The following is a 13,298-nucleotide window of genomic DNA, read 5'->3' as shown; positions in this document are numbered from 1 at the left end:
AGCACAGAGACGAGACGGAGACGGTACAGAGACAGAGACTGTGATAGCTCAGAGACGGTACAGAGACAGAGACGGTGATAGCACAGAGACGGTACAGAGACAGTAGACAGCACAGAGATAGAGACTAGATGTCGACCGATTAATCGGAATGGCCGATTAATCATGGCCGATTTCAAGTTTTCATAACAATCGGAAATCGGTAATTTTGGACGCCGGTTTTTATTTATTTACACCTTTATTTAACGAGGCAAGTCAGTTAAGAACACATTCTGATTTACAATGACGGCCTAGGAACGGTGGGTTAACTGCCTTGTTCAGGGGCAGAACGACAGATTTTTACCTTGTCAACTCAGGGATTCAATCTTGCAACCTTACAGTTAACTAGTCCAACGCTCTAACCACCTGCCTCACGAGGAGACTGCCTGTTACGCGAATGCAGTAAGAAGCCAAGGTAAGTTGCTAGCTAGCATTAAACTTATCTTATAAAAAAACAATCAATCAATCATAATCACTAGTTATAACTACACATGGTTGATGATATTACTAGTTTATCTAGCGTGTCAAGGTAGAGTCAAGGTATATGCAACAGTTTGGGCCGCCTGGCTCATTGCGAACTAATTTGCCAGAATTTTACGTAATTATGACATAACATTGAAGGTTGTGCAATGTAACAGGAATATTTAGACTTATGGATGCCACCCGTTAGATAAAATACGGAACGGTTCTGTATTTCACTGAAAGAATAAACGTTTTGTTTGAGATGATAGTTTCCGGATTCGACTATATTAATGACCTAAGGCTCATATTTCTGTGTGTTATTATGTTATAATTAAGTCTATGATTTGATAGAGCAGTCTGACTGAGCGGTGGTGGGCACCAGCAGGCTCGTAAGCATTCATTCAAACAGCACTTTCGTGCGTTTTGCCAGCAGCTCTTCGCTTCAAGCATTGCGCTGTTTATGACTTCAAGCATATCAACTCCCGAGATGAGGCTGGTGTAACCAATGTGAAATGGCTAGCTAGTTAGCGGGGTGCGCGCTAATAGCGTTTCAAACGTCACTCGCTCTGAGACTTGGAGTAGTTGTTCCCCTTGCTCTGCATGGGTAACGCTGCTTCGAGGGTGGCTGTTGTCGATGTGTTCCTGGTTCAGGCCCAGGTAGCGGCGAGGAGAGGGACGGAAGCTATACTGTTACACTGGCAATACTAAAGTGCCTATAAGAACATCCAATAGTCAAAGGTATATGAAATACAAATTGTATAGAGAGATATAGTCCTATAATTCCTATAATAAACTACAACCTAAAACTTCTTACCTGGGAATATTGAAGACTCATGTTAAAAGGAACCACCAGCTTTCATATGTTCTCATGTTCTGAGCAAGGAACTTAAACGTTAGCTTTCTTACATGGCACATATTGCACTTTTACTTTCTTCTCCAACACTGTGTTTTTGCAATATTTAAACCAAATTGAACATGTTTCATTACTTATTTGAGGCTAAATTGATTTTTTTTATGTATTATATTAAGTTAAAATAAGTGTTCATTCAGTATTGTTGTAATTGTCATTATTATAATTTTTTTTTTTATTAAATAAAAAAAAAAAATCGGCCAATCAATCGGCATCGGCTTTTTTGGTCCTCCAATAATCGGTATCGGTGTTGAAAAAAATCATAATCGGTCGACCTCTAATAGAGACAGCACACAGAGACAGTACACAGAGAGACAGCACCTAGACAGCATAGAGTACACAGAGAGACAGTACAGAGACAGAATATAGACAGACAACAGAGAAAGAGACAGTAGGGACATGACAGAGAAAACACAGAGACAGCGGCAGCACAGAGAGACAGCACAGAGAAAGCACAGAGACAGTAGAGACAGAGACAGCATATAGACAGAGACAGCACATAGACAGTAGAGACAGCACATAGACAGAGACAGTGCAGAGACAGTGCAGAGACAGTGCAGAGACAGGACAGAGACTTGGACAGAGACTTGGACAGACAGCCATGTTCCCCGTGAACATCTCTAATCTGATAAAGGTGGACTATTACATAAAGAGGTTTTCTGCTGTACAAAGCTGAAACAGAAAGTGCCGGAACATTACATTACAGCGTGTAGTTTCCTCCGGCCAGCTGAGACTGACGATGGCGTGTTATCAACACATAACTCACATTCCCTGGCACACACGGACTCCTCTCTGAAGACGGAGAGGTGCGTTCCAAATGGTCGAAAGTAGTGCGCTACTATAGGGTGCTAGATCCCTCCCCTGTCATCCTGATCTGAACAGTACCACAGCGCTGTAGTCTCAGGCTGCATCTCAATACCCTAGCGCAGCTTCCTCTCCTTGTCTCCTTGTCTCCTTGTCCTGCACTGATGCAGGAAGCACTGGACAAAGTCAAAAGCAAACGGCAAAGCGAAACTCACTCTCTGGCAAGCTCTCTTGCAGACATGCTTGTATTCCTTGGCTTTGGACTCAGAGTGGTATCCTGCTCCTGAAAAATAAAAATAAACACAAAAGAAGTGAAAAGAAGGTGATGAAAAAAGGGTTACTAAGCAAATTCGTCAGTAAAGACAGTGTGTTGTTTCAACAGCTGGTTAATGATGACGTCATCCCACATCCATTTTGTACGCCTCTCTTTCACGGTCTGCATAGTCAGTGGCCATGTCCGAATACACAGACTTGTGTTCTAAATAGTATGGGGGGGGTATAGTAGTATGGGGGGGTATCCAGGAAATGATCATGTTTTATGGGGAGTTTTGAAAATGTAAATGCCAGGATGTTGTACTCATTTCTACTATTGAGGAAGAGAATAGTATTTTCACACACACCCCCACACTGTGTTCTAAATAGTATGGGGGGGTATAGTAGTATGGGGGGGTATTCTTTGTGTTTATTATTTTTCAGAAGAGGACTGGCCACCCCTCATAGCCTGGTTCCTCTCTAGGTTTCTTCCTAGGTTTTGGCCTTTCTAGGGAGTTTTTCCTAGCCACCGTGCTTCTACACCTGCATTGCTTGCTGTTTGGGGTTTTAGGCTGGGTTTCTGTACAGCACTTCGCGATATTAGCTGATGTACGAAGGGCTATATAAAATAAACTTGATTGATTGATTGATTGTATAGGAAATTATGTTTTATGGGTAATTTTGAAAATGTAAATGCCAGGATGTTGTACTCATTTCTGCACACTATTCAGGAAGAGAATAGTATTTTCACACACCCCCACACTGTGTTCGACAACTGCTGATAAATCAGACTAGGGGGACGCACTCTAGCAAAAATGTCCGAACGGCGGGAAACAAGCTATCTAATCTAAAGCATGATTAAAGTAGTAGGTAAGAAGACAGATGTCTGCCACGGTAACGCTCCAGAAGTGATAACAGATTCAATATACAGACAGTCAACGTCACAGGTGACTTATCCTATCACATGTAAACTGAATGTCATCTCATAGGACACCTTATAGGCTAATTTACGTAGCACAGAAAAATCTGACAACTAAGGTACTGTAAGTATACCAACCTGCATGCACCAACACAAAGCCAACAGCTTTCCCCTTGTCATTTTTGTCTGTAGTAGGCTCCTGTGGTGTGACTGTGGACCTGGCGTCAGGTAAGACAGGAGGGGGTTGTTGCTCTTCAGCACAGTTCAGTGGAGTCTCCATAACCCCACCAGCACACCTCCACATGCATCATGGACCATTGGCCCCAGGTAACACTTGCATCTTGGCTCTCACACCTGGGAGGAAAGAGCATAAAAAGGGGAGATGCCATTTGTCCTACTATGGATGGTGGCTAAAGCATTTGTGTAGCACAATTGATAAACGAGTTGTATTTTCAAATGCCTATACGCAGTGTCAACAGTCATCTGCTGAACATGATCTATTAACATTATGTGAATTGGACTGTGTTTTGACAGCCTGGATAAGTAGGTGCAGACATTAAAGGCAGACATTAAAGGCACACAATATAATTTCCAGCTCATTACACAAATCAACTGAGTGGGACACACTGTTGTTGCTGTGTTGTTTGACTGAGACGAGTTGCCTCCCACAATGTAAACAATGTGATTTCCGAGACTAGACGGCTTGATCATTCAGGCTGGCATGCCATTGTAGGCATTAGCTAGCTGGCTAGTCTGTTTGGAAGCTAGTTAGCCTTAACGTCTAGGTTGTTTTCGAACAAATTGGTTTAAGAATACGAGTGGCTAACTAGCGATAGAGAACGGTAGCATGTGTCTCTTGGTGCGTAGTTACAGCGTGCAAATATTCGCTGACATCTAACGTTTTGCGACAACTGAGCAAGCTAGCTAGCTACTAGCTAGGTTAGCTAGCTACATAGCATAGCACCCACATTTCGAAGACTCGACTGTGAACTTATTTGTGCACGAATCTGCTAACTAGCTGCCACACTTGTAGAGACCCGGTTCGTGTTCTTATGTTTATGTGAAAACTTACTTTACTATTAAAAACTTTGCAAGTTGAAAGTACTCTGGCTGCGGCTCTGCAGCGAAATCTCTTCCGGGTTCAAGTACACGTCACAGGACGCAAATGTGCGCGTCCCAAAACATTATTGCCACGTTCAAATACTAGTCGGCACTAGGAAACTCGGTAATTTTCAACTTTGTAACTGTTTAAAGTTATACAACCAGTTGGCAAGTCGGAAATTTCCGCGTTAACTCTTTCTGACTAGACTAGAACAAGGCATATCCCACGAATTTTACACTAAACATAAATATAAACGCAATATTTAGTGTTGGTCCCAAGTATCATGAGCTGAAATAAAAGATCACCGAAATTATCCAGATTTTTTTATTTATTGAATATTTGAAAAAATACAATATACTTGCAGTGAAGCCGCTCAATAACTACATCATACCAGTCATCCAACAGATTCCCATTCAGACACACAGAAGCATCCAGGGTCATTGCCCTGCCCTAGGGCATGTAGACCGATCTACCACCAGGCCAAAAAACGTGAACCCGAACCCTCCAAGATCACCCCACAGTTCCCCAGTAGCTGTCCCTCAACCATTGAGCATGTTTGGGGTGCTCTGGATCTATGTGTACGACAGTGTGTTCCAGGTCCCGCCAATATCCAGCAACTTCGCACAGCCATTGAAGAGGAGTGGGACAACATTCCACAGGGCAAAATCAACAGCCTGATCAACTCTATGTGAAGGAGATGTGTCATCCTGCACAAGGCAAGTGGTCACACCAGATACTGACTGGTTTTTCTGATCCACTTCCCTACCTTTTTGTTTTAAGGTATCTGTGACCAACAGATTCATATCTGTATTCCCAGTCATGTGAAATCCACAGATTAAGGCCTAATGAATTTATTTCAATTGACTGCTTTCCTCATATGAACTGTAACTCAGTAAAATCGTAGAAAGTTTTGCATGTTGCGTTTATATTTTTGCACAGAATACATCGGGAGATTATTGCCACGTTCACGTGCCCGTCGGAAATAGGAAACTCTGAAATGTGCGATTTGCCAATAGGTTGTAGTTATACACATGCCGCGTTCAACCAGTTAGTGTAACAGATGTATAGTGTACTCTCCATGCGTTGTGTTTTCTAATAATAAATCACTTCGGCCAGTGGTCCCAGTTGAGCATCATTTATTTCTGCTGTTGTTAAATGGGAAACAGCACGTTAGTTGTGCAGGGCTTAACAGTGTTGATGGCTGTCGATGGTTAAAATCTGTAGCATGAAGACAACTGTGTTAGCCGTGGCTTATGTGACCATGACATCGGTGTATGCTAGCTAACACAATTATTTACATCAATCATATGCCAAAGCACATCCCAGAAAGCCCCTCAATCCCTAACAGGTACCATATACCCACACATGTATAAAATCAGTAACGTACAGCAAACTTGTACACATTGTAAAATAGAAAATAGAAAACAGTATTCAGAACGTGACCTACCCCTTGCATCACATTTTCATACTGGGAAGACCTGACGTTCGCGATCTCCCCCTATCTGCAAGTGGGGCCAATCACAACACTCCTTATTGTCATCAGAATTGAACTATCCAATAAGAATGCTTGAACATCAAATACACATTTCTTTAGAAGTTAGAAAAGCCAAGGCTAGCTTTTTCAAGCAGAAATTTGCTTCCTGCAACACAAACTCAAAAAAGTTCTGGGACACTGTAAAGTCCATGGAGAATAAGAACACCTCCTCCCAGCTTCCAACTGCACTGAAGATAGGAAATACTGTCACCACGGACAAATCCATTATAATTGAGAATTTCAATAAGCATTTTTCTACGGCTGGCCATGCTTTCCACCTGGCTACCCCTACCCCGGACAACAGCACTGCCCTCCCCTCTGCTACTCGCCCAAGCCTTCCCCATTTCTCTTTCTCCCAAATACAGTCAGCTGATGTTCTGAAAGAGCTGCAAAATCTGGACCCTTACAAATCAGCCGGGCTAGATAATCTGGACCCTTTCTTTCTAAAACTATCTGCTGAAATTGTTGCCACCCCTATTACCAGCCTTTTCAACCTCTCTTTCGTGTCGTCTGAGATTCCCAAAGATTGGAAAGCAGCTGCGGTTATCCCCCTCTTCAAAGGGGGAGACACTCTAGACCCAAACTGCTACAGACCTATATCTATCCTACCCTGCCTTTCTAAGGTCTTCGAAAGTCAAGTGAACAAACAGATTACCGACCATCTCGAATCCCACCATACCTTCTCCGCTATGCAATCTGGTTTCAGAGCTGGTCATGGGTGCACCTCAGCCACGCTCAAGGTCATAAACGATATCTTAACCGCTATCGATAGGAAACAGTACTGTGCAGCCATATTCATTGACCTGGCCAAGGCTTTTGACTCTGTCAATCACCACATCCTCATCGGCAGACTCGACAGCCTTGGTTTCTCTAATGATTGCCTCGCCTGGTTCACCAACTACTTCTCTGATCGAGTTCAGTGTGTCAAATCGGAGGGTCTGTTGTCCGGACCTCTGGCAGTCTCTATGGGGGTGCCACAAGTTTCAATTCTTGGACTGACTCTCTTCTCTGTATACATCAATGATGTCGCTCTTGCTGCTGGTGAGTCTCTGATCCACCTCTACGCAGACGACACTATTCTGTATACTTCTGGCCCTTCTCTTGACACTGTGTTAACAACCCTCCAGGCGAGCTTCAATGCCATACAACTCTCCTTCCGTGGCCTCCAACTGCTCTTAAATGCAAGTAAAACTAAATGCATGCTCTTCAACCGATCGCTGCCTGCACCTGCCCGCCTGTCCAGCGTCACTACTCTGGACGGCTCTGACTTAGAATATGTGGACAACTACAAATACCTAGGTGTCTGGTTAGACTGTAAACTCTCCTTCCAGACTCACATCAAGCATCTCCAATCCAAAGTTAAATCTAGAATCGGCTTCCTATTCCGCAACAAAGCATCCTTCACTCATGCTGCCAAACATACCCTTGTAAAACTGACCATCCTACCAATCCTCGACTTCGGTGATGTCATTTACAAAATAGCCTCCAAAACCCTACTCAATAAATTGGATGCAGTCTATCACAGTGCCATCCGTTTTGTCACCAAAGCCCCATATACTACCCACCACTGCGACCTGTACGCTCTCGTTGGCTGGCCCTCACTTCACACTCGTCGCCAAACCCACTGGCTCCAGGTCATCTACAAGACCCTGCTAGGTAAAGTCCCCCCTTATCTCAGCTCGCTGGTCACCATAGCAACGCCCACCCGTAGCACGCGCTCCAGCAGGTATATCTCTCTGGTCACCCCCAAAACCAATTCTTCCTTTGGCCGCCTCTCCTTCCAGTTCTCTGCTGCCAATGACTGGAACGAACTACAAAAATCTCTGAAACTGGAAACACTTATCTCCCTCACTAGCTTTAAGCACCAGCTGTCAGAGCAGCTCATAGATTACTGCACCTGTACATAGCCCATCTATAATTTAGCCCAAACAACTACCTCTTTACCTACTGTATTTATTTATTTTGCTCCTTTGCACCCCATTATTTCTATCTCTACTTTGCACCTTCTTCCACTGCAAACCAACCATTCCAGTGTTATTTTTTTTACTTGCTATATTGTATTTACTTCGCCACCATGGCATTTTTAAATAAAGGTGAAATAAAATACATTTCTTTAGAAGCAAGTGGAAACATAACCAACCCTGTTACATTAGCAAGTCGGACATTTCAGAGTTTCCTAGTTCCGACTAGCACGTGATACGCGGCACACAGATTGAAACCACTACAAATAGAGAGTAATAGAGAGTAATAGAGAAGAATCATATTTTTGTAGGCACTAACTGCGACATTCATTTTTATTATTTTACCATGCTGGTGTAACGGATGTGAAATGGCTAGCTAGTTAGCGGGTACGCGCTAGTAGCATTTCAATCAGTTACGTCACTTGCTCTGAGACTTAAGTAGGGTTTCCCCTTGCTCTGCAAGGGCCGTGGCCTTTGTGGAGCGATGGGTAACGATGCTTCGTGGGCAACCGTCGTTGATGTGTGCAGAGAGTCCCTGGTTCGCGCCCGTGTCGGGGCGAGGGGACGGTGTAAAGTTATACGGTTACATTGATGCTGTTGACCCGGATCACTGGTTGCTGCGGAAAAGGAGGAGGTTGAAAGGGGGGTGAGTGTAACGGATTGGAAATGGCTAGCTAGTTAGCGGGTACGCGTGTAACGGATGTGAAATGGCTAGCTAGTTAGCGGGTACGCGCTAGTAGCATTTCAATCAGTTACGTCACTTGCTCTGAGACTTAAGTAGTGTTGCCCCTTGCTTTGCAAGGGCCGTGGCCTTTGTGGAGCGATGGGTAACGACCGTGCTTCGTGGGCAACTGTTGTTGATGTGTGCAGAGGGTCCCTGGTTCGCGCCCGGGTCGGGGCGAGGGGACGGTTTAAAGTTATACTGTTACACGCGCTAGTAGCATTTCAATCAGTTACGTCACTTGCTCTTAGACTTAAGTAGGGTTTCCCCTTGCTCTGCAAGGGCCGCGGCCTTTGTGGAGCGATGGGTAACGGCCGTGCTTCGTGGGCGACCGTTGTTGATGTGTGCAGAGGGTCCCAGGGTCGCGCCCGTGTCGGGGCGAGGGGACGCCGTGATTTGGTCATTTATGAACATTTGAACATCTTGGCATAGTTCTGTTATAATCTCCACCCGGCACAGCCAGAAGAGGACTGGCCACCATAGCCTGGTTCCTCTCTAGGTTTCTTCCTAGGTTTTGGCCTTTCTAGGGAGTTTTTCCTAGCCACCGTGCTTCTACACCTGCATTGCTTGCTGTTTGGGGTTTTAGTCTGGGTTTCTGTACAGCACTTTGAGATATCAGCTGATGTAAGAAGGGCTATATAAATACATTTGATTTGATATGACATGGTTCAAGCCCATCGGGAAATCAAGTTTTTTTTGTATGGTTTTTGGATAATTGCCAACAATAAGGTCTGTGGTAGGAGATCTTATATGTTTTGTCCTATGAGACAATCTCCATATTCCACGAGGCGGCAGGTAGCCAAGCAGTTAGAAAGGTTGCTGGATCGAATCCTGAGTTGACAAGGTAAAAATCTGTCCTTCTGCCCCCTGAACAAGGCAGTTAACCCACTGTTCCCCGGTAAGCCATCATTGTAAATAAGAATTTGTTCTTAAACTGACTAGCCTAGTTAAATAAAGGTTCCATTTTTTTTTAAATAAACAAATAATGACACGTTTTCTGAATTCTTAAGCATATTTTTTTTAAAGCTCATAAATGTCATGTCAACTAACTGATACTATCTCCTAAACCTGTGTTAACCTCAGACATTATTTTCGGCATTAATTCCAAAACCCGATTCTTTCTCCATTAATTAATTAATTAATGTTTTAGGACAACAAGCTAGCGAGCTCTATGAAATAGAATATGATAGGGGGGGAGGGGGTACTCTTGAATATTACACATCACATTTTATTAAAATATCATAGTAGCCTAATTCCATTGGATTGGAAATCAGAATCCACAACACCACAATTCAATCTGAGACATATTATTCCTCCAATCAGGTTCTATCTCAAGGCCATCAGACTGTTCACCCCGCTATCAACCAGAAGGCCAGGTCAGTACAGGTGCATCAAAGTGGGGACCGAGAGACTGAAAAACAGCTTCTATCTCAAGGCCATCAGACTGTTAAACAGCCACCACTAACATTGAGTGGCTGCTGCCAACATACTGACTCAACTCCAGCCACTTTAATAAATGGAAAAATTGATGTAAAAGAATGTATCACTAGCCACTTTAAACAATGCTACTTAATATAATGTTTATCTACCCTACATTACTCATCTCATATGTATATACTGTACTCTATACCATCTACTGCATCTTGCCTATGCCGTTCTGTACCATCACTCATTCATATATTTTTATGTACATATTCTTTATCCCTTTACACTTGTGTGTATAAGGTAGTAGTTGTGGAATTGTTAGGTTAGATTACTCGTTGGTTATTACTGCATTGTCGGAACTAGAAGCACAAGCATTTCGCTACACTCGCATTAACATCTGCTAACCATGTGTATGTGACAAATAAAATTTGATTTGAATTTTGTTTATTAGTATCCCCATTAGATAATACACGTGCAGCAGCTACTATTCCTGGGGTCTACGGTACATAAAACATACAAACACAAGACAAAAATACACAAACAAGAAGGAAAATAAACAAACAAAGGTTGGTTTACAAAAGTGTTCAAGAAGAACAGGTCAGCCAGCACCTTTTCAGAGATAGCTTATTGGTCCATTTCATCTCATTATCTGTTTCCAATCCATTGCAATGGGAGAGATGAAATCTTCCACTTTCACATCTGGCATGGTTTATCCCAAACATGAGAAAGGCTGGCTGAGACGTATTTACCCCATACAGATGGCCTGACCTCTAGTAAACTACTACAGACAGTACAGTATACGGAAAACATATATATTGACATATATTTTAACATGTTTGTACATGTATTTACGTCTATGTACATTACAGATATCGAACTGTGTTCAAGTCTTATATGTACACATCAGTGATGATTAGTGGCATTTATGATGAAGTAGGACAATTCTTTTTTTTTGCCTTATGTCTATTACAGCATATTGGATGATTGTAGAATATTCCATTCACCCAGCTCAATGTAGCATCAATAGCTTAGGCTACTACGTGATACTCATATTTTCCCCTTTACCAATCATGAGGTTGTTACAACCGAGCCTATGACTGAACGTTTACATCGTTGCTGCACACAGGTCGAGAGAAAATGTTGATGTAAAGAAAACGTTTTAACAGCATCGTCAGAATGAATACACCCCTGATCACGTGTAAACACAGTTCACTTTCATAGCAGCCACGTTGTATTCCTTCTCGCAACTATGAGCTGTCCACCTCACCCTTTCCTTCACCTCACCCTTTCCTTCACAACACAGATGTATGTGGCCAGGCGAAGAAAAAGGCTCCTGTGTTGGAAAATTATTTTCCAAGCCAAACCATGTCATAACCGCTACACACAGCCTGAATCGTTGTCCCCATTTTAGCTAAAGTAACATCCTAGTCAACATAGCTAATAGAACTAACGTGTTAGTTAACTCGCTACAATCATACAGTAACGTTACAGTGTTTAGTCAGTAAGCAGTTAGACCGGCGGGACCCGGTGGCAATAAATGAATAAAACCAAAAGCTTACCTCGACTTGGAAGAGTTCCAGTATTGTGTTGGAAAATCATAGTCAGCTAGCTAACATAGCATCCTTCTGTTTGAGCAGGGTGTTTTGAGTAGGATAATCTAGCTAACTGCATTTGCTAGCTAAGTAAGTGAAAGTGAAAAAATACATTAATTTGTTAAAAACTGTTCAACTATTATCTTTCACTCACTTTGAGTCAACTACTCACCACATTTTATGCACTGCAATGCTAGCTAGCTGTAGCTTTGCTTTCAGTACTAGATTCATTATCTGATCCTTTGATTGGGTGGACAACATGTCAGTTCATGCTGCAAGAGCTCTGATTGGCTGGAGGACGTCCTCTGGAAGTTGTCATAATTACTGTGTAAGTCTATGGGAAGGGGGTGAAAACTAAGAACCTCCCAGGTTTTGTATTGAAGTCAATGTACCCAGAGGAGGATGGAAGCTAGCTGTCCTCCGGCTACACCGTGGTGCTACCCTACAGAGTGCTGTTGAGGCTACTGTAGACCTTCATTACAAAACAGTGTGTTTTAATCAATTATTTGTTGACGTGAATATATTTAGTATAGTTTTATATAAAATGGATAACTTTTTAAATCTTTTACAGTTTTTATGTTTATGAAATTCTGTATTGAATACTCAGGGAGAAAAAGGTGTAGATTCACGAGCAGTGAATCGTGGTCACAGGCAGGCAATGGTCATACACAGGTAGGCAAATCAAAACTAGGACTGAAGTCTATAACTGGTTCTCACAAACGAGCTAGGAAAAGGCTTAGTAGAGTCGCAACGAACAATGCCTCACAAAGGCACAAACAGAATGAACTGAACTAAATAAGGAGCTGACGAGACCAGGTGAGTAACTAACACAGGTGAAATCAATTCTACGTTCCAGAACACAACGAAACAGGGCTACGTTCCAGAACACAACGAAACAGGGCTACGTTCCAGAACACAAAGAAACAGGGCTACGTTCCAGAACACAAAGAAACAGGGCTACGTTCCAGAACACAAAGAAACAGGGCTACGTTCCAGAACACAAAGAAACAGCTCTACGTTCCAGAACACAAAGAAACAGGGCTACGTTCCAGAACACAAAGAAACAGGGCTACGTTCCAGAACACAACGAAACAGGGCTACGTTCCAGAACACAAAGAAACAGGGCTACGTTCCAGAACACAACGAAACAGGGCTACGTTCCAGAACACAAAGAAACAGCTCTACGTTCCAGAACACAAAGAAACAGGGCTACGTTCCAGAACACAACGAAACAGGGCTACGTTCCAGAACACAAAGAAACAGGGCTACGTTCCAGAACACAAAGAAACATGGCTACGTTCCAGAACACAACGAAACAGGGCTACGTTCCAGAACACAAAGAGACAGGGCTACGTTCCAGAACACAAAGAGACAGGGCTACGTTCCAGAACACAAAGAAACAGGGCTACGTTCCAGAACACAAAGAAACAGGGCTACGTTCCAGAACACAAAGAAACAGGGCTACGTTCCAGAACACAAAGAAACAGGGCTACGTTCCAGAACACAAAGAAACAGGGCTACGTTCCAGAACACAAAGAAACAGGGCTACGTTCCAGAACACAACGAAACAGGGCTACGTT

The 13,298-nt window shown here is 43.0% G+C and overlaps 1 protein-coding gene across 3 annotated transcripts in view; it reads right to left on the bottom strand.

The window, feature by feature from the left end:
* The window catches only part of tasp1 (taspase, threonine aspartase, 1), a 123,526-nt gene extending 118,968 nt beyond the window's left edge, over nt 1–4,558 (bottom strand). For all 3 annotated transcript variants that reach the window (XM_055941000.1, XM_055941083.1, XM_055941155.1), the window contains exons 1-3: nt 4,456–4,558; nt 3,522–3,737; nt 2,428–2,495 (exon numbers count right to left, since the gene is read on the bottom strand). In XM_055941000.1, the coding sequence (XP_055796975.1) occupies nt 2,428–2,495; nt 3,522–3,687 (234 nt within the window). In that variant the 5' untranslated portion in view covers nt 3,688–3,737; nt 4,456–4,558. The remainder of the gene's footprint in view (nt 1–2,427; nt 2,496–3,521; nt 3,738–4,455) is intronic.
* Nucleotides 4,559–13,298: the final 8,740 nt, after the last annotated feature.

Source organism: Salvelinus fontinalis, chromosome 1, assembly GCF_029448725.1.
Source record: "Salvelinus fontinalis isolate EN_2023a chromosome 1, ASM2944872v1, whole genome shotgun sequence".
NCBI classification, from domain to species: Eukaryota; Metazoa; Chordata; class Actinopteri; order Salmoniformes; family Salmonidae; genus Salvelinus; species Salvelinus fontinalis.
This window is presented reverse-complemented; position numbering and strand designations above follow the sequence as displayed.